This window comes from Dromiciops gliroides, chromosome 5 (genome assembly GCF_019393635.1).
Source record: "Dromiciops gliroides isolate mDroGli1 chromosome 5, mDroGli1.pri, whole genome shotgun sequence".
Lineage (NCBI taxonomy): Eukaryota > Metazoa > Chordata > Mammalia > Microbiotheria > Microbiotheriidae > Dromiciops > Dromiciops gliroides.
In genome coordinates this window covers 275663472-275685883 of record NC_057865.1, presented here as the reverse complement: position 1 = coordinate 275685883, position 22412 = coordinate 275663472, and the positions used below count along the sequence as shown (strand labels likewise).

The window sequence follows — 22412 nt, the reverse complement described above, 5'->3', positions numbered from 1 at the left end:
TTAGATTCCCAGCTTCCTTAATGCTCAGTTTAAATGACACCCTTTATGTAGAGTCCTTCAGGATAACTCCCAGCATTCACATTCTGCATTGCTGGTTTTTACATCCATTTTGCATATATTAATATCTGTGTTTAGGGGCAGCTAGGTGGCGCAGTGGATAGAGCACCGGCCCTGGATTCAGGGGGACCTGAGTTCAAATCCGACCTCAGACACTTAACACTTACTAGCTGTGTGACCCTGGGCAAGTCACTTAACCCCAATTGCCTCACCAAAAAACAAAACAAAAAAATAAAATAAAATATCTGTTTCCATCATATCCTCCAGTGGAATGGAAGCTCCTTGAGGGGTTTTATATATATAGTGGAGTGGAATAAAGAGCCCACTTCAGATTTCAGAAAACCTGGGGGGGAAGTCTCACCACTGTTATGCACCGGTTGTGTGTTCCTGGGCAAGTCAGGGCTACAAACAACTCTCTAAGGTTTTTGTTCAGTCACAAACGACTTTTCGTGACCCCATTTGGGATTTTCTTGGCAAAGATACTGCCATGATTTGCATCTCCTTCTCCAGTTCATTTTACAAATTGAGGAAACCAAGGCAAACAAGTTCAAGTGACTTGCCCAGGGTCACAGAGCTAGTAAATGTCTGAGACTGGGTTTGAACTCAGGTGGTTGAGCCTTCCTGACTCCAAGCCCAGGTCCCTATCGACTGCACCACCCTAATAAGGGTCAAAAGTCCCAAACTGCATTTCTTCACTGGAAGATTCCTTCACCAATAAAATTACAGGTCTAGTCACTGTCATCTAGCAGCTGCCTGTCACACAGAAGGCATTAAATAAATGCTTACTAAAAGAATAAACAAGTTTTTGCCCCAGGCTACAAGGCACTGATAAGGCTTTCTCTCAAGGTTAAATCCTTAGGCATCCTAGCTGGAGAGAGAATGACATAAAACAGATACACAACCTTTTACAAAACAATTTTTAAACCTCTTAAGAAAATTCAAACTTAAATAATTGAACTTACCACCTTCCATGATAAGCCAGCTCCTCCTGTTTCCCTCTTCCCTTTCTCCGTGAGGCCTTACCAGGTACCCAGCTGTAAAACCTTATTATCTATCTCCTTCCCCTCCTTTCTCCTCCCCAGGTCACATCTAGGCAACAAGTCTCACCTGAGTGAGTGACTCCTGACCTTACAGAAAGCCTGGATTCTGTGTGTTCTGAGCTCAGGTGGAAAGGACGAGAGTTTCACTTGGAGAAAGAATCAGTCCTGGGCTACTGGGTGAAACCATCTTATAGGCCTGGGAAGGGAAAGGACATTAAGAAGCTCAATCAATCATTCATTGTGAAAAGTATTTGCTGTTGGAAATTAAGGGAATGTCCATCAATTGGGGAATGGCTGAACAAGTTGTAGTATATGATTGCGATGGAATACTATTGTACTATAAGAAATGATGAGCAGGATGATTTCAGAAAAACCAGGAAAGACTTATATGAATTGATACAAAGTGAAGGGAGCAGAACCAGGAGAATGTTGTACATAGTAACAGCAATATTGTACAATGAAAAACTGTAAATGACTTTGCTATTCTCAGCAATACAATGATCCAAGGCAATTCCAAAGGATTTAGGATGAAAAAATGCTTTCCATCTCCAAAGAAAGAACTGATGGAGTCTGAATGCAGATTGAAGTATACTTTTTTAACTTTATTATTTTTGGTTTCTTGGCCTGCGTTTTCTTTTGCAACATGGCTAAAATGAAAATGTTTTGCATGACTGCACATGTATAATCTATATCAAATTGCTTGCCTTCTCAAGGAGGGGAAAGGGGAGGGACCAAGGGAGGGAGAGAATTTGGAACTCAAAATTAAAAAAAAAAATGAATGTTAAAAATGTTTGTTTATATGTAATTGAAAAAAATAAAACTTAAATGTTAAATTAAAAAAAAAATAAAGTAAGTCTCTGGTAGAGTGCCCTAAGAGGAAACAACAGTATTTGCTATGTGGCTGCACCAATACTTATACCCTAAGTCAGGACTGAGAGATCAGGCAAAGGGAAGAGTACAGGGTTCGAATCCCACCTCTGAACTTACTAGTTTTGTGACTGGAGAAGTCATTTCACATCTCTAAGCCTCAGGATCCTCTTCTGTAAAATGATGGGGTTGTCCTGCATGAGCTTCAAGGTCTCTACCCTCTAAAACAATGTAAACTTCTGAGTCAAATCAGGGCTGAACTACTGAGTAGTTACTTCGGTACTTGTCACCTCCTAGAGGATAAGGACCATATGTGGTTTGTAACGCCCAGAGGACCAGTCAGGCCTACTCTTGAGTGGGAGGATCCAAGTTCAAATCCTCTGCTGCTTGCTCCTCATGTGGCCTTGGTCAAGTCCTTTAACTTCACTGAGCCTCAGTTTCTTCATCTGTAAAATAAAGAGGTGGCCTCTTCTTGGGATTGGTGAGGTCAAGCAGGAGCTGAGTTTGAATCCTGCCTCAGGCACAAAATAGCGTTGTGTTCCAGGCAAATCACTTAGGCTCTCTGTGCCTCAGTTTTCACCCTCTATTAAACTGGGATGTTAATAATACTTGCTCTACCCTGGCAGGAGAGGGCTATGCCTTCAGTGCTAGATAAATATGGGCTGTTCTTGTTTCCCTTGGTGCCTAGCAGAGTGCTCAGTACACAACAGATGCCTAATAAATGGTTAGTGATGAAGTAAAGGGATGCACCATCAGTTAGATGGCTTTCTCCTGTTGGGGCAGAGAGAGTAAAAGGGCTGTCAAGCTTCCCTATAGCATATCTATCACAGCTAACATTTAGCCTGTTTAATAGATATCCTAAATCAAACCAAACTGCCCTGAGCAGCTTCTAGAAGAACTGTAAAAGAACGAATAAAAATAAAGGTCAAAGATCCATAAGTTGTAGAGGTAGCAAGGGAGCTTTGAGATCATCTGATGCAACCCCCTCGTTTTATAGATGTGAAAACTGAGGCTGGAGGAGACTGAATGGACTTCTCAAAGTTATGGCCATGACAGAAGGAAGGAAGGAAGGAAGGATAATAAAGGAAGAGAAATAAAGGAAGGAAGACAAAGAGATGATAGGAGGGAGGGGGAGAGGGGGGGAAGGGAGGGAGGGAGGGAGAGAGAGAGAGAGAGAGAGAGAGAGAGAGAGAGAGAGAGAGAGAGAGAGAGAGAGAGGAAGGAGGATATATGTGTGTCCATCTGGTATGCAAACTCACTGGAGTTTCCATACCCATAGTGTTAGATCAGCAGTTCTTTAACCTGAGGTCTGTTGATTTTTTTTTCCCGTATCTTAATAATGATATGTTTCCTTTGTCATCCTATATATTTTGTTTTATTCACTTAAAACCATTATTATGAGCGGGGATCCATAAACATTATCAAACTAGTCTAGGCAATCAACAATCTTCCTCCACTTTTTTCCTGTGAATAGTGTTAGAAAACTCTTTTGAGTGGTTGTGAACTTCACTCAGAGCTGGTAGTGTTCTGGGCCGGGTTTGTACATTATTATTTGCACATCATTAATATTGGGGGAGGGGTTGGGGGGGTCTGAAACAGTCACTTCATTGGCTTAGGGAACTCCCAGCATGGAAATTCCCTCTACCAACACAAACTGGCAACTCGTCTGTAACTTGTCCTCTTGGAGAATTGCCTGGGACTCTGAGACTCGCCCATGGTCACCTAGAAGCTCTTCTAGGTGAAGAGGAAACCCAGTGGGGACACAATGACGTTCCACTGAACAACAATGACATTCCACAGAACAGGAATTCTGCTCCAGAAAGCATAAGTAGGAAAGGGAAGTGGAAGTGGAAGAAGAGTAAATCTAGGTTTGAGGTAAGGATCACCTTCCCAACAACTAGAGCGGTCCCAAAGTGGAATGGGTTGCCTCACAGGGGGTTCTCATTTAACTAGGTGGATGAGCATGTCATAGGTACAGAGGGGATCTTTGTTCACGTGTAAGTAGGATGAGCGGACTTCTGAGGTCCCTTTCAACCTCAAGCTTCTGAGAACTGGAAAAAAACAAAAAGTGCCAGGAAGACCTCTCTAGTTATATGGAATCTCTTTTCCATCTGGACTTGCAGAAGGCATCTCTAGGAGGCAGCGTGGCATCCAGTGGGTAGAGCACTAGCCTTGGAGTCAGGAGGACCGGAGTTCAAATCCTACCTCAAACACTGACTAGCTGTGGAACCCTGAGCAAGTCACTTCACCCCGTTTGCCTCAGCTTCCTGATCTGTAGAATGATAAGAATAGCACCAACTTTGTGAGGATGTTGTAAGGATCAAATGAGATAACACACAAAGTGCTTTGAAAACTTCCAAGTGTTATGTAAACGCTCACTGTTATTATTCTAAGATAGCTGGGATGTCTTCGTGGCCCTGTTTTATGCCTCTCTTGACACTGATAATCAGAACATTTGGGGTTTTGTTGTTTTTTAGTCATTTCTTGGTCTTCCCAAACTCTTTGTGGTCCCATTTGGGATTTTCTTGGCAGAGATCCTGGAGTGGTTTGCCATTTCCTGCTCCAGCTCTTTTTCTTTTTCCTGTGTGTGTGTGAATTGGGGTTAAGTGACTTGTCCAGGGTCACACAGCTAGTAAGGTGTCAAGTGTCTGAGGCCAGATTTGAACTCAGGTCCCCCTGACTCCAGGGCCAGTGCTCTATCCACTGCGCCACCTAGCTCATTTTACAAGGCAAACAGAGTCAAGTGACTTGCCCAGGGTCACACAGCTAGTAAGTGTCTGAGAACGATCTTCCCTAATGCTCTATCCACTTTGCCACCTAGCTGTCCTAATCAGAGCATGGTTGAAGTCTTGTCCTTTGTCGGTCCAGGAAGAGGCCTTGTTGGGGGACTGACTTTAAAGTTACGTGCTCTTGACCAAGTGAAATGCTTTTTTTAAAAATCATCAAACAGGGCAGCTAGGTGGTACAGTGGATAAAGCACCGGCCCTGGATTCAGGAGGACCTGAGTTCAAATCTGGCCTTAGACACTTGACACTTACTAGCTGTGTGACCCTAAGCAAGTCACTTAACCCCCATTGCCCTGCTTAAAAAAATAATAATAATAATCAAACCACAAATGTAGTGGAATCTTTTCTTCTTTTTATCTTCCTATCGACTGTTATTGTGAAAGAATAATGACTCAGAAAAAAATTCTTCATGTGCCCAACATCTTGCTAAGTGCTGGAGGCACAAATACAAAAAGCAACACAGTCTCTGTCCCTCGATGTCACATAGAGATGATTAGTTATAACACAATATAATAATAGTAATATGCTACATCATTATATTATTGTATAATACATAATTATGTATTGCACATAATATTCTATATGATAATAATATATAATAATGATATTGGTGACAACCATAATGTCTAACAGGTATATAGAGGCTGCCATGTGCCTGGTACTGTGCTAAACACAATATTATCTCATGAGTCTCACAACAATCCTGGGAAGTAGGTGTTATTATTATTCCCATTTTACAATTGAAGAAACTGAGGCAGGAGAAAATTATGTAACTTATCCAAGGTCATATCAGTATCTGAGGTTGGATTTGAATTCAGGTCACCCCGACTCCAGGTCCAGTGCCACCTAGCTCCCTGACAGTCAGGGAGGCGTGTTTTAAACTGGGAAATCATAGGGAAGGTGAATGTAGCCATGGAGCAATTGATATTCTTTTTTCCAGAAATAGCAGCATTGAGCTGATTATTATTCCCAGAGAAAGACGTGGAAAGCAGGCATGTGGGAAGAGGAGAAAGAGTATTCAGGCAGTGACATGGTGTCCAGATGGCTGAAGAGCAGCAAGCCTGGAGAGTGTGGGTGAGGCTAGTTAGGGAGAACTCGCATCACTCAAGAGTGTGGGACCCCAGGACAAGTGCTGGAGGTCTTAGATGGAGGTGAAGAGACATGACATGAAGACATCTGGGGAGATAGCTAGAGTCTGCTGCAGAAAAGCTTTTACAGAAGCCCCCTGGAGATCAGGGACTGTTTGGGTTTTTTTACTTACTTTGTGGCCCCTGTATTTAGCACAGAGGCAGCAAGATGATGCAGTAGACAGAGCACCAACCTAGAGTCAGGAAGACCCGAGTTCAAATCCGATCTCAGACACTTCTTTTTTTTTTGGTGAGGCAATTGGGGTTAAGTGACTTGCCCAGAGTCACACAGCTAGTAAGTGTCAAGTATCTGAGGCTGCATTTGAACTCAGATCCTCCTGACTCCAGGGCCGGTGCTCTATCCACTGCGCCACCTAGCTGCCCCATGGTCTCAGACACTTCTTAGCTTTGTAACTCTGGCTAAATCACTTCACCTCTCTTTGCCTCCGTTTTCCCATCTGTAAGCTGGGGATAAAAACAGCGTCTCCTTCCCAAGGTTGTTGTGAAAATCAAATGAGACAATAATTATAAAACACTTAGCATGATGTCTGACATGGAGTAAGTGCTATGTAAATGTTAGCCATCACCATTATTAATAAATGCTGGTTATTTGATCAGAAACAGTTTGAGAGCAACAGTTCCATTGCCATCAAGGATGAAAACTGTGTTTTCTTTTTCTTTCTTTCTTTCTTTTTTTTTTTTTTTTGCTGGGCACTGGGGGTTAAGTGACTTGCCCAGGGTCACACAGCTAGTAAGTGTCAAATATCTGAGGCCAGATTTGAATCCAAGGCTGGTACTTTATCGACTGCATCACCTAGCTGCCCCCTGAAAACTGTTTTGTTTTTTTTTTTAAACCACGCAGACAGATCTGTTTCATTCTTTATCTATTACACTCCTTCCCTCTTCATCTTTAGATACTATTAGGATGGTTTGGCACAGTGCCTGATACACAGTAAGTACTTAATAAAGGCTCATAGGCTGGCTTAACTGAGTCTCACACTAAGCTTTCTAAAGACTCATTTTTTCTTTCCTCAATCCATGCTATTTTATGAAGTAATTCTGCTTATAAAATTCCACCATCTTCCTCTGAGATTTTGCAAATGAGTTTATATCCTAAATTCATTTTGCCCTTGGGGGACCAATTATTGTCACTTAGCAAGGAGACAAAGCTTTGCTGAGTTGGTTTCCGGGTCCTTTGGGCCTCCCTGTTGTATTTGCTTGCTTTGTATCAGTTAAATATCTGAAGGAAATGGTGACTATCATTGTCAGTGTCTTTCTTTACCCATTTCTCATTTCTCAGCATCAACAGTGCATTTCAATGTCAGGTTGGAGATATTATCTCTGTATTCCTTGTCTTTTTCATCTAGCATCCTTCATGAAGTATCAGAGCATCCTAAAGAAAGATGCATAAGGGGCAGCTAGGTGGCACAGTGGATAGAGCACCGGCCCTGGAGTCAGGAGTACCTGAGTTCAAATCCGGCCTCAGACACTTAACACTTACTAGCTGTGTGACCCTGGGCAAGTCACTTAACCCCAATTGCCTCACCAAAAAAAAAAAAAAAAGATGCATGGTCAGTATGAGGTTGCAACCCATCACCAAGGATGACTGACATGTGGAATTCAAGGATATTCCTGGTCACATACACACAATCCTCTTTTTCTATACTTTGTTGATGGTTGAACTTTATCAAGTTTATGGTAAAAAGAAAACCTTTTAAAAATGAATTTTTCTGGGGGCAGCTAGATGGCACAGTGGATAAAGCACTGGCCCTGGATTCAGGAGGACTTGAATTCAAATCCGGCCTCAGACACTTGACACTTACTAGCTGTGTGACCCTGGACAAGTCACTTAACCCCCATTGCCCCGCAAAAAAAAAATTAAAAATGGATATTTCCTGCTGTGAATAATTTAGCTATTCTCAGCAACACAATGATCCAGGACAACTCTGAAGGACTTATGATGAAGGCTACTGTCCATCTCCAGAGAAATAAGTGGTAGAGCCTGAATGCAGATAAAAGATATTTTTTCTCTACTTTATTTTGGGGTCTGTTTTTTGTCTGTTTTATTTCACAACATGATCTGCATGGAAATGTGTACTACATGACAAGACATGTATAACCTGTATCATATTGCTTCCTTTCTCAATGAGGGGAGGGGAACAAGGGAAGGAGAAAATTTGGAATTCAGAATTTGAAAAAAGATGTCAAAATTGTTTTTACATATAATGGGGGATGGGGCAGCTAAGTGGCACAGTGGATAAAGCACTAGCCTTGGATTCAGAAGAACCTGAGTTGAAATCTGGCCTCAGACACTTGACACTTACTAGCTGTGTGACCCTGGGCAAGTCATTTAACCATCATTGCCCTGCCCCCCCAAAAAAAATTACATATAATGGGGGAAATAAAATATCAAACAAAAATAAATTTTAAAAAGAAATTAAAATGGATATTTTCAAGGTCAGGTATGATTAGAAAGGAGGGGAGACTTCTAATGGATAAGAATGAATAATAACATGAACAGTCAGGGCTTGCACTGGTTTTTATGAACTATTAAAAGCTGAGGGAAGGCTCCAGAATACTGCGGAGGGTTTATGGAAAGGCACGGACAAGAGAGCATGAATGGACTGTGAACTGAAGAAGTGGATGGAGTACTGAGTGGCAGAGAAGATCACAACTTCTTTGAAGTGAATCAAAACTCCCAACTTTGTAGAGCCCAGCAGGCTCCTCTCAGTTTGCAAGGTGTTCCGAGTGCTTCAAGTGTACCTGTTGGGGTCCAGTTTGATCAGCTGGCTGGAACCAACAGACTCAAGTTCAAGTGTGAAATGAAATGTTCTCTATATTGATAAATTCTAGCCCAGGGTGATCTCAAATTACAAAGGCATAATTTTTATTCACTTCTGTCAGATAAGCAATATTCCCAGTTCTGGAGGCCTGACCTCATAAATGAATTTACAACGAACACCCATGATTCATTCTCCTGAAGCGTAAAGAGAGATGAAAATTTCACAAGTCTTGGTCCTTTGACAACACCATTGAACTTGGGAGCAACTACTTCAAAGGCTGGCTCCCCGGAAGGGAGATGCATCAGAAGTCCAACTTCTTGAAGCTGTGCCCTTTTCACATGACCACATTCTGCAAACTCAGTCTAGGGCTATTGCAGACAAACAACCCACCAGAGGCACATCTTCCTAATTTGGGAGCTTGAATAACTGTATAATACATCGGGGCTCCTGAGGGGAGGAAGGGTGACAAGTCATGAATCTATTTTAATTACTATCTTCAGAGAATTGAATTAGAAACAAATCATTTTCTCCTTCTCTAAAGGTAAATGAATTAGAATAGATGCCCGTACTTGCTGACTTGAATGCTCCAGGGATATGTTTATAAGAACAAAGTTAGGTAGCAAGTTCTAAAAAACTGAATCCCCCAGTAAAGTTCTACTTTAAGCTCGAGGGGCATGACAATAACAAAAGAGTCAATAATTTTTGATTTGAGAAAGTGAAGGAAACTGGTATAACAGTTTAGCTGCTATAGAATATAAGCTTACCTAGGGCAGGGATTGTTTTATTTCTCCCTGTATCACCAGAGCCTCACCTATCATTAAATTAGATTGACAAAAAGCATTTGTCAAGGGCCTGATATGTACATTATACAAGGTGTTGGAAAATATGACAAAAAACAAAACAAAACAAAAACAAAAACACGAGTCTCTGCCTTGGATCCAATAAAAATAATAAATAACAATAATAAATATCTGTTGAATGAACTGTATATAGCACTAGAAACAAAGGAAGTTCTATAGACTTTAACAACAGTCTATTCAGAAGGCTCTGCTTTCACCATCTCATTTGAGCCTCGCAATAGTCCTGAAAGGTTGGTAGTCCAGATAATATTATCCCCATTTGACAAACGAGGAAACTGAGACTCAGAAAGTTGTTTTTGGTGGGGTTTTTTTTTCCCTTGGTCACACAGATAGTACATGACAGAACCCAGAACTCAGACTTGGGTTGTCTGACCTCAAATCCATCACTGTATCTCCCTCACAGCTGTCCCCAATAAATCAGGAAAATATGGCATCAAGAACATATTTTGGGGGCAGCTAGGTGGCACAGTGCATAGAGCACCGGCCCTGGAGTCGAGTACCTAAGTTCAAATCTGGCCTCAGACACTTAACACTTAACACTTACTAGCTGTGTGACCCTGGGCAAGTCACTTAACCCCAATTGCCTCACCAAAAAAAAAGAGAATGAAGAACATATTTTGACTCCATCAAAGTATTTGAGCAGCTCTCTGTGGTACAGGGATCAATGTTTTTAAAAGGCCTTTGAGAACCAAAGTCTATCCAAAGGAAGGCAGCCTGAAGTAGAACAATAGCAAGGGCAATCAGGAACATTTAGCATGGAAAAGAAAAGACTTGAAGAGATGGCAGAGGGGGCAGCTAGGTGGTGCAGTGGATAAAGCACTGGCCCTGGATTCAGAAGGACCAGAGTTCAAACCTGGCCTCAGACACTTGACACTAGCTGTGTGACCCTGGGCAAGTCACTTGACCCTCATTGCCCCGCCAAAAAAAAAAAAAGAGATAGCACAGTCCTAATCTCCAAATAGTTGAAGAGTGGTCACATGGAAGAGGGAATAGATGAGTTACTGTAGACATGGCAACTCATTTCAATGGGATGTACATCCAGGACATTATGTTAACAACCCTAATGTACTCTGTAAGCCTTGAAGCACTATATAAATGATAGTTCTTAATATTATTATATTTGTGAAAGATGGACACTTATTGAATATTCAGTCATAAAAGAGACATTTTTATCCGTCTGGCTAAACTTCAGCAACATACCACAATCCATACTTTAAAATTAAAGAGCTCAGTCCAGTCCAGGCTGCACTCCTGACTTCTAGGACTTTCTCTACCAAGTACCAGAAATCTCTTCATCCAGGATGCTCACTCCACTCCCAGCCTTCATATACTGGAAGTACCTGCCCTCCCTGTGGCCTCACTGCCACCCCACCTCCACCCTCATTGGTTGCTTCCTCCCAGAACCTCCATTTTGAGGAGGTCACTTGGGCCAGCTAATCTTCTTCCTTTCTAAACTGCACCCTTGCCTCTCCTGGACATTTTTTGCCCTGCCTCTACATTGAATACTTCTGTCTCCCTATTCCCCACCCCTTTTCTGCTTCCTTTGACATGTCTATCTTCCCCCATCAGAATGTAGCTCGTCAGGGACACAGGCTATCTTTCTGCCTACATCCATAACCTCAGTCCTTAGCACAGGGCCTGGAGCTGAATAAATCTGTGGTTTCTTCCCTTCCTCCCAGTGGTGGTTGTTGGTGGTGGTAAAGGTGGTGGTGGCAGTATTATATATGATGTGATTAAATTAAAACTCAAATTGACTTATTTTTGACTTACCAGGACATGCCTGTGATATGTTCTGAGGTTTTTCCAAAAAGCAAAATCAGGGCTTATGGGTAGACTTGGAGAATATATCATTTTTGGCTCTATGTTTGAATAGGGAGGTCCAAAAACTGAATAACAGTTCCTCCTTCTAAGTCTTCCTTCTAAGATAACAAGATAGGTAAACAGGACGTTATTATTTCCCTTTTACAGGTGGGGACAACTGAGAATTGGAACAGTTCAGTGATGTGCCCAAGACCACAGAACCAAAGCAGGGCTTCCTGGTAGAGTAGCATGGTCCCTTGGCAACATTTGAGCAGATGGGATTACCCTCTGATGGGGAGGTTACAGAAGGGAATCCTTCCCTGGGAAGGATGTGGGAACAGAGAGAACTTAAGGTTCCATCCAACTCTTGGGGCCCATAATTAATAATAATAATAATAACAATAACAATAACAATAGCTAACATTTATATAGCACTTACTATGTGCCAGGCACTGTGCTAAGCACTTTACAATTCCATCTCATTTGGTCCTCACAACAACCCTGAGAGGTAGGTGCTCTTATCATCTTCATTTTAAAGATGAGGAAACTGAGGCAGACAGAGGTTAAGTGACTTGGCCAGGGTCCCACAGCTAGTGTCTGAGGCCAGATCTGAAGTCAGGTCTTCCTGACTCCAAGCCCAGTGCTCTGCCCACTCCACCACTGATGGTCAAAGGGCCTCCAGCAATAGAATGCTTGGAGGCTTGCAGTGAGGTTTCTATGCCTGTTCTTCATGATCCTCACCCCAGAGAAAGGTGAAACAAAAGGTAGCATGAGCTCCTTTTACAGATGAGGGCCCAAGCTCACAACACTAATATGAGGGAAAGCCGAGCCTCAAACAATAACCAATAAACCTTGCATCTCCTTATCCTTCCCTCACCTTGGGAAAAAAAGAAGAAGCCCATAGGGACCCATTAATGAAGCACCTAATAGCCAAGTCATGGTCAACCAGGAAAAGGATGCAAAGTGACTCAAGAAACCACCCAGAGCACTGAATTAAAGTAACTGGCGGGCTGAGCTGTGCAATCAGAGGAGTCTTCTGCAGATCGGGAAATGCTTGCTGGTGATTTGGGCACACAGGGTCGTCCTCCCGCCTGCACAGACTTCGGGGCAGCGTGGCTATAATAGCTTACCCTCTGTTCAGAAGGATTCTCCCTCCTGCCACCCGGACACCTTGGTTAATTCCAACAGAGAGAAGAGGAGGGCACAAGGACACATGTGTAGACTTACCCAGAAGAGACCAGCCATCGGGAGGCCCAGAAATTGCAGGGGGGCCGGGTGGGTCTTATTTTTTTCAACCACCCTGGAGACACGGCCCAGCCCGACAGCATTTTGGACAAAGACCATTTGCTTATAAAGGAAGAGACATTTCAAACAGGATTCCAAAAGTTTATTCGTACAAATAACATCTTTAAAATTCATTTAAAAAATGTATAGCAAAGGGAAAACAAAAGGGTTGGTGTACAAATTGGAATCATTTGCTAGCCACTTACACGGTAAGGGGTATACAACATGAGGTCACAGAGAAGACAGCGAGAGGACAGGCTTGGATTGCCGACACGAGCACCAGAACGGTCAGGAGGAACTGCTTAACAGGGCCCCAGAAGAGCCAACAACAAAGCCGGCCTTCCTCTGGTCACTGCTCACGCCTCAAGGGGCCAGCCCTTGTGCCATGAGACAAGCATGTCAGCCTGTCCTTGCCCCTCTGCTCTCCTATCTTGGACGCCTGGGGTGAGGCAGGGTCTCTTGATGGGAGGGAAGGCACACACACACACAAACAATAACCCTTAAAGCAGAAACAGACAAACACGCTTGAAAAGTATTTTCAGAGTAATGGCAAAACGAGAGGTGACGTATGGTGGAGAGGGCACTGGACTTGGGGTCGGGAAGACCTGGATTCCAATGCTACCTCCGAGAGTCACTAGGTGAGACCCTGGGTAAGTCAGCTAACATCTCCGTGCCTCAGTTTCCTCATCTGTAAAATGAGAGGGTTGGACCTGCTGGCTTCCAAGCTCCCTTCCAGCTCTAAAGGTACAACCCTATGAACAAAGTACGCCTGGCTCTGTGTCATAGAGGTGGCCCCTTCAATATTGCCATACATCCAATTCTGACTGGACAAAAGGGGATGGCCATCTACATGCAAACTAGTTCCTTTTAAAGGGAAACAACAACAACTACTTCAGGTTTTCATATTTTGGTTTTAGCTAAAGCAGCATATACCTGAGACTGTTCTTCTCTATTGAGCATGAGAAAAACTTAGCTCCTGGAGAAGATCAGTGGGGGTGGGGTGTTTTTTACCCTCCTTGTACATCAATGAGCTCCACAGTTGTCCTGAATTCTGAACACCCGCTCTAGAACTATGATCCATGATGTATTTTCTTGCTCACTAGTCCATCGGCTTAGCACAGATGACAGAAATCTTATCAGTTCCACACCCACAGGTGGCATGGATCACTGCATGGAGGCCTCACCCCAGAACTCTAGTTTCTCATCTGGACTTCTTTTCTTAAGACTGGCAAATTGCATTTAGAAAATGCAAAAAGCTTGGGTGCGCTGACCACCTCCACTTACATCACTAACAAGCCACATTTCTGTGACACTTTGAGGAGGACCAATGTGAAAGTGAAAGCACTAATGATCCCCATCTTATAGACTGCAAAACTGAGGCTTGGAATGGTGAAGGAATGTGGCCAAAGGTGAAGGACAGGACTCAGACTCTGGGGGTCTCACCCTGCTGAGCTTGCAGAAAAAGACCCGAGAGTTCCTGATCTATGGGACCTTGGGCGAAGTCACCCCACCTGTCTGTAAAAGAAGAGAGCTAGACTAGAGGACCCCCAAGAGAGCTCTAGGCTGCGAAAATACTCTTCTACTCTACCCTTCCTCCCACTGCTGAATTCAGGTACAATGCTGCCTCTGACTGAGGGGCACTCCTGGGTTTGGCTGGACCATTTAGCAGATTTCAAAAGAGTTAGCCCCGAGATGCACCTTGACGTGGAACATCCACTTTTCACACACTTTTGGAAGGGTAAAAAGCCCTACAAAGTTATAACTGGCATTGCTGGGAGTCATAAAGCCCTTCCTTTAAATGCAGACCAAGTCCTAGAAGAATCTTTGTTGATACAAAAAAATACCAGCAGGTTTAACATCTCACTGAGATTTCAATGACCATCTAGTCCATTTTGTAGCTAAGGAAACTGAGACCCAGAGAAATGAGCAGAACAGCCATGCCACTCATCAAAGAAGCAGATAGGACTCTCAAAGCATAATTCAATCTATAATTAATCTTTCCCCTAATCAAGATGGATTTCCCCTACCCCAAAACTATTTTCTAGTAGAAAGGTATTCACCCACCCAGAAAAAAAAAAGGATTCTAATAAACTAGGGCTCAGACAATGAAAGATTCTGGTGAGGATGTAGAGGTGAAGGGTCCGAGAGGCCACGACATCAGTCCCAAATCACATTTCTTTTTTTTTCTTTTATTTTCCCCCCAAATCACATTTCTAGAGTCTGCTATGACCCACTATGACCTCCCTGGTACCATGGCCATTGAAGGCACAGGGGAATGAAAACATGTAGGCTAATGGATTTGTTTTCTCCTCGTCCTTCCATAATGAATGCTTTACAAAGGAGCAAGTTTGAAATTTAAAGGTTCATTGTACTGAGTCAATTTCAGTCGACATTGCAACCACAAAACATTTTTAAAGCAGTTTTGGGAGAGAGCCCAAACCTGTGATTTCACCACCCCTGGTATGAAAATTCCCTCCACCAGTGCAGATCAGCCACTCATCTGCCATGTATAGTCTTCAAGGGTTGCCTGGCATACTGACAGGTTAAGTGACTTCCCCTAAACAGCAGAGGCAGGAAGTGACCCCATGTCCTCCTGACCCTAAGGCCAGCCGGCCCTCCAGCCATGACAATATGCTGCTTCTCATAAAGCACATTTATGGGATACAAAACATGGTAACTTCAAAGAGAGCCTCCTTTCTCCCAAATGCCTTCCCCCATGATGGGGGGGTGAGGGGGGGTGGGAATATAAGAGTTGCTCTGTGAAGGCACCTCCCTAGACTGACCGCCCCAACCTGAAAGGCATTTATCCTACTTCCCAGATATCTATTTTCTTTCTACTGAGTCTCATTAATTATGTCGACCAATTTGAACATATCTGAAAATAGAATTATATCAACAATATAACAAGCTCCATAAATTTCCTTTTGCATCCGAAAGTACAAACTGTTAACAATAATAATGATTATGGAAAACAAGATTAAAGGTGTGCTCATCTGGGGGGAAATCTACATAAACATTATTCATCTGACAACAAGCACTTGTAATGAATTCAATACTGCAAAGTGATTCACAGCTTAGTAAAACTTGACATACAGAGTCTGATCAGGATCTCCCCCCACCCCCCAATTCCACACCACCGGGCCACAAGCAGTCAAGGATGACTTACACTGGGTGTGGTGATATCATTCCAATGCCTGTAGTACATATAAAATTCCAAGATTATCAACAGTCACATATGTTTTGAAACTAGGCGACACGTGTATTGTCTTAAGGTTGGTTCCATTTGTGTAGAAGGTCTGGAAGGATTCGCCGGTGTCCACGTTCCACCACTATCAAAAGACAAAGGAAAGTTTCAGATGGAGTTAATGGCCTACACACTGAATTAAAAAATCACAGAGCCGGAGAGCTGGAGGGGACCTCAGGGGCCTAGTCCGCGTCCCTGCCAACTGTTTCCTTGGCCTTATCACTCCTCCACTGCCAAACCCACCTAAACCCAAGCCCACCGCAGATAGGGGTGGCCTGATGAAGTCATGGGCCTCATGGAGAGGCGGCAATTGGAGGACAGTGTGGGCTTAGCAAGGCCTAGGTTTGAATCCTGATTCTGATATTTGACCTTGTGTAAAAATGACAAGCTCTGAGCCTCAGACTCCTCCTCTGCGAAGTGAGGCTAATAGACACCACACCTAACTCACTGGGTTAATGTGATTTCCAGTAAAACTGCACACAAAGCATTTCATAAATGTTAAACGTTCTATCTAAAGGCCAGGCGTTATCGATTCATCATTTTGTTTTTTTTGTTTTTCAAATCATTTGGATGAGGTTCTGATAGAGCCAGCCCAGAGACGACCTTCTTCTGATCTACTTCATGCTCTGTAGCCTCTTGAATGCTTTTTGTCATTTCAATAAGAGTATTTGTTTACTATTCGCCCTTCAGCCTCAGTGGTGACTGCTACACAAAGAAATCGATCAACATGCAGGTGCCTACTAAGTGCCAGGCTTTGTGCTAGGCACTAGGGTTACAAAGACAAGAATGAGACAGTTCCTGTCTTCAAGGGGCTTGAAGTCTATAAAGGGAAAAAACACATACATACGTATAATGGAAAGACAAAACAAAGACAAAGTCATCTGGGGGGGGAGGACTGGCAGCTGGGGGAATCAGAACAGGCTTCAAGCAGGAAGGTGGTCTTTGATCAGGGTCAGTCTATCAAGCATCTATGAAGGGCCTACTGTGTGCCAAGTAAACACAGCTGGGAAACAAAGAAAGTGAAAAGACAGTCCTTGCTCTCTCGGAGCCCAGGGTCTGATGAGGGAGAGAACATGCAAATGATGATGGATACACGAGACAGAGACAGAAGACGGATAGGATAAAGAAGCAGCACTCTGAAGGAAGCCCGGCCCGGCAATGGCAGATGGAATGATCTGTGGGAAGATCAGCAAGGGCACTTTGGCTGGTGTCTACAGTGTGGGAAAGTCTGGAGGGGCCGACTGGAGCAAGGCTGTGAAGGAGTTTTACTGCCAAAAAGCAGAACAGGCTAAGGGGCTGCTTCAGTTTATTAAGCGCGAATGTGATGTGGTCAAACCTCTATTTTAGGCATGCCAATTTTTGGCAGATGAATGGAGGGTGTATTCAAGAAAAAAGAAGCAGAAGATTAGGAGGATGTTGAAATAATTGAGGAGAGAGGTGAGGAGAACCTGAAGTAGGATGGTAGCCACAGAAAAAAGGGGATAGGGAGAAGGGAGACAGGGAGACAGGGAGACAGGAAGAGGAGGAAAAGATATGTTGATAGACAAGGAGAATCCCAGAGAATTAACTAAAAAAACTACTTGAAATAATTAACATCTTCAGCAAGGTTTCAGAATATAAAATAAACCCACATAAACCATTAGCATTTCTATACATTAGCAACAAAGTCTAGTAGCAAGAGATAAAGAGAAATTCCATTTAAAAGAATTGCAAATAAAATACCTGGGAGTCTACCTAAAAACCTACAAACCCAGGAACTATATGAACACAATTACAAAACGCTTTTCACACCAATAAAGTCAGACCTAAACTATTGGAGAAATAATAAAAATGACAATTCTAAGTTAATTTACTTATTCAGTGCCATGCCAACCAAACTACCAAAAAATTATTATATAAAGCTATAGAAACGAATAACAAAGGTTATCTGGAAGAACAAAAGGTCAAGAATATCAAGAGAATCAAAGAAAAAATGTTAAGGAAGGTGGCCTAGCAGTACCAGATCTCAAACTATATTACAAAGCAGTAATAATCAAAACAATCTGGTACTCACTAAGAAATAGAATGGTGGATCTGGAGAGTAAATTAGGCACACAATACACAGGGGTAAATTACCATGGCAACCTATGTTTGAGAAATCCAAAGATTCAAGCTTTTGGGACAAGAACTGCTGAGAAAACTGGAAAACAATTTAAGCAGAAACTAGGTTCAGACCAACATCTCACACTGTATACCAAGATAAGGTCAAAATGAGTACATGATTTAGACATAAAAGGTGAAAGCATAAGCAAATTAGGGAAGTATGGAAAATTTCACCCACCAGATATATGGGTAAGGGAAGAATGTATGACCAAACAAGGGATAGAGAGCATTACAGAATGTAAAATGGGTAATTTTGAATATATTAAATTTAAAAGGTTTTGCACAAACAAAAACAATGCAGCCAAGATTAGAAGAAAAGCAGGGAAATGGGGGGAAATTTTTACAGCAAATTTCTCTGATAAAAACTTTATTTCTCAAATAGAGAAAACTGAGTCAAACGTATAAGAGAACAAGTCATTCACCAACCGATACGTGGTCAAAGGATATGAATAGGCAGTTTTCAGAAAAAAATTAAAACTATCTATACTCATATGAAAAAGTGCTCTGAATCACTATTAATCAGAGAAACGCAAATTGAAATGCTCCAGAGTGCCACCTCATACCTATCAAACTGGCTAATATGACAGAAAAGGAAAATGGCAGGTGTTGGAGAAGATGTGGAGAAATTGGGACATAAATGCGCTTATTCATGGAGTTGTGAACTGATCCAACCATTCTGAAGAACAATTTGGAAGTATACCCAAAGGGCTATAAAATCATACATACCTTTTGACCCAGCAATACTACTACTAGGTCTCTATCCCAGAGAGATTAAGAAAAAAAAGGAAAAGGCTCTATATGTACAAAAATATTTATAGTAGCTCTTTCTATGGTGGCAAAGAATTGGAAATGAAGGAAACTCCCATCACTTGGCTGAACAAGCTGTGGTATATGATTGTGGTGGAATACTATTAGGATGTAAGAAAAGATGAGCAGACTGTTTTTGGAAAAACATGGGAAGATTTCTATAAACTCCAGCAGAATGAAGTGAGCAGAACCAGGAAAATATGGTACACAGTATCATGATCAGTGGTGAATGACTTAGCTATTCTCAATAATACAATGATCCAAGACAATTCCAAAGGACTCATGATGAAAAATGTTATTTATTCACCTCCAGAGAAAGAATTCATAGAGTCTGAATGCAGATCAAAGCAGACTTTTACTTTATTTTTTTTGTTTACTTTTGATCTGTTTTCTTTTGCAACATAGTTAATATGGAAAGATGTTTTGCATGATGGCACATGTATAATCTATATCAAGTTATTTGTCTTCTCAAGGAGGGGGCAGGGGAAGGGAGTGTGGGAGATTTGGAACTCAAAATTTTAAAAGACAAATGTTTTAAAAAATTTACCATATAACTTAAAAACATATAGTAAGAAAGAATTTTTAAAATTTTGATTTTAAAAACTCCATGTATCACCCTGCATAGTGGAAAGAGAGCTGAGGACCTGGGCTCAAGTTCTTCCACTGACACAAGCAGGCTGAGTGACCCTGGGCAAGTGCCTTCACCTCTGGGGCCCCAGGCTACTCTGAGCCTAAAAGCTGCAGTGAGGGTAGGGAATTCATCTATTCAGAAGCAATGAGAAATTCACCATCTCACCCAGGATCAGGCAGCTGGGAAGTGGCAGAGCCAAGCCTGGAGCTCTTCCACCTGACTCCAAGCCACCCCGGGGCAGCGGGGAAAAGCCCTGAGCTAGGAGTGTTCCACTTGGGATCTGGGCCTCCGTCCTTGGGTACCCAGAGGATCAGGACAAACCCGCCCAGAGATGCAATCTCAGGTGCTCTCGAAAGAAGCCCAGACCCTGCCCTCTGCCACAAGGGGGCAGCAAGAACAGCAGCAACACTGACGTAGCATCCCCAGGGTTTCTGTCCACCTGGAGCCTCCCAAAGGTGGCAGGTAGCACTGCTCGGATTGCTGCCATTTTAGAGGAATACAATGAGAAGAAGAGACTTGCCTGTGGGCATCAGAGCTGAAGGTCAGGCCCAAGTCTCTCTCCAGACTCCAAAGCAGTGACCTCTTCACTACAGCACGCTGCCTCTCTCCCTAGCGGGCAGAGGGCAGGCACACCCACATGGGCGCTTTCTGGCCAGGCAGTGTGCCACAGCAGACACACGCAGACCTCCTGAGGAATGGGAAATGTCTGCTCAGGGGCCCCAGACAAGGCCGGGCACTCCCTCTGTGGCTGGGAGGCTCCCCCCGCTCTTACATTCCATCTTTGGTCAGTCCAGACTACCCAACGGCTCACAGGACTAGACCTCCGGGCCTCTCTCCTCCTCTTTCAATATCCCTGATAACACCGAGCAGGCCTGCTCGGGGAGCAGTGTGTGTGCACGGCTGTGCTTGTGCACAGGTGTGCAAGGTGGGGAGGGGGGGCCAGGGCATGAGGAGTCTCCTGCTAACCATTCACAACCCCCATTACTGAACCCACTCCACCTTCCCTTAGGCCTGACCACAGTCAGTGGACAGGCCACGGCCTCCCTGAGCCAGTGTTCTTCCCTTGCTCTACTGTGCACACAGAAATGCTTATTTTATTCCGTACTTGTGAAATTCAGAGCATTTAATGCTTATTATACCAAATTTAAATTGTAAAAATGATTCTAATAGAATGTGCTCCAATGCCCAGGTGGCTGTAGGGCCTCGACCTCCAGAACCGTTTGTAGCTGTTTTGGAGGCGTCACTGAGGCAGGGAGCACACTCGGAACCAATGCAGGCCAGCACCCACCTTGTGGCTGATGAGTTTGAGAGAGTGGCCTGGGAGCACTTGCACAGGGGCATAAAACCAGTATGTAGCAGGACTTGAACCCAGGTCTCCCTGAGTCCAAGGCCAGCTCTCTCTCCCTTACACCAGGGACACTATGATAACACCCGTCCTAGCTGCCGGCCTCACAGAGTCATCGTGGGGATCCAATGCCACAAGATGGAAAGCGCAATGCCCATGGCATGGCCCACGCTCAGAAGAGACTTACCTTCAGACAGCCCCCAGCCGACACGAGCATTTTACTGTCAGGAGAAAAGCGGAGGTCGGTCACCCAGCCCACGTAGGCCGCCTCTCCTTTCTCCACAGTCATGGGAACACAGGAATGAAGCCGCTCACCAGTGGAGACCTTCCATATCTACACACACCAGAGGAAGGGCATCAGAAGCAGTCGGCACAAAACCTGCTTCCCATCCCCCTCCCTGGCCCTTCCACTTGCTGCTGGATTTCCTGTCACGGGATTCTCCAAGTCACAGCACCAGGGATGCAGAAAAGAAAACCAATGAGACTCAACTTTTCCTGCATAAGATGTGAAGACACAACATAAACTCACCACAAAAATGGGGAGAAAACCCTGTCCAGAATCAACCGTCTCCTGGCAGTCACACACAACCCTCCATCTCCCATCTCCGTGCCTTTGCTGCTGGCTGTGCCTCAGGCCTTGAACACCCTCCTTTCAACCCCTGCCTCTTATAGAAGAATCCATGGATTTCCCCAGGATTCAATCCAAGCATCATCTTCTCTGTGAAGCTTTGTCTGATGCCCCGAACTGCTGGTGCCTTCCCACAAAATGTCACGGGATGTATTTTGTCTCTAATTTGCACAAGGAAGCTGTGGCAAAGTAGATGGAGGGGTGACCTCAGGTTCAAGATCCGCTTCTGACAGAGACTCCCTGTGTGATTATGTATGCCTGTCTCATGGACTGTCTCTGGTGTGGGGCTCGTTAACACTGGGTCTATATCACCCAGGCTGGAAGTGCTCAGAAACCACTCATGGGCCCAACCCCCCTGCTAAGCCGGTCAGCACAGAATCTTGGACCTGCTCCATTTCTGAGCTGACCTGAGCCACCTTAAGCAGCCTGGTGGCCCCTCCCACACTGGTGCTTCCCTTAGTGAGTGAGGATCCTTGACCGACAGAACTCTCAAGCTCAAGAGGAGCACCCCCAGCCTCCAGCTCCCCAGAAGCACATGGGTGCCCTGACACCCAGCTACACGGGTAATGTTAAAAGTCCCACAGGAAATTCTCCATTATGTTTCACAGTGATTCAGGGGTAGACAAGAGCTACCCAAAGCAAAAAGGTATGGCTGGGTTGAACACCCCCTTCAGTCAGGGTCTGGGCTCCCCTGAAGAAGCATTGTCGCATAAACCAAGGGGTCTTAGCACGGCCCAAAGGGCCCTTAGCTCCTAAGGAGAACTGGTTTGAGAGACACATGCGTTTCCTGGGAAATGAGAGCCACCCAGCTGTGGGAAAACCTCTCCTTTACCTCCCTAAAAACTGGTATGGTCAACCTCTGAAAGGCCTAGCTCTCCTACACTGATTGACAGGCTGAGCGGAGGAGCAGACCCTGGAGGGAGGACAATCCCCTGGGGTGCCCACGCTGCCTGTTTCACAGTCAAAGGGTTCAGAACAATTGGGTTTTCTGCCGTGTTTTCTTTTTCTAGA

The 22412-nt window shown here is 43.9% G+C and overlaps 1 protein-coding gene across 4 annotated transcripts in view; it reads right to left on the bottom strand.

The window, feature by feature from the left end:
• Positions 1–12692: 12692 nt before the first annotated feature.
• The window catches only part of APAF1 (apoptotic peptidase activating factor 1), a 100059-nt gene continuing 90339 nt past the window's right edge, over positions 12693–22412 (bottom strand). For all 4 annotated transcript variants that reach the window (XM_043969192.1, XM_043969190.1, XM_043969191.1 and 1 more), the window contains 2 exons: positions 20961–21107; positions 12693–15933 (listed from right to left, as the gene is read on the bottom strand). In XM_043969192.1, coding sequence (XP_043825127.1) covers positions 15787–15933; positions 20961–21107 — 294 coding nt within the window. In that variant the 3' untranslated portion in view covers positions 12693–15786. The remainder of the gene's footprint in view (positions 15934–20960; positions 21108–22412) is intronic.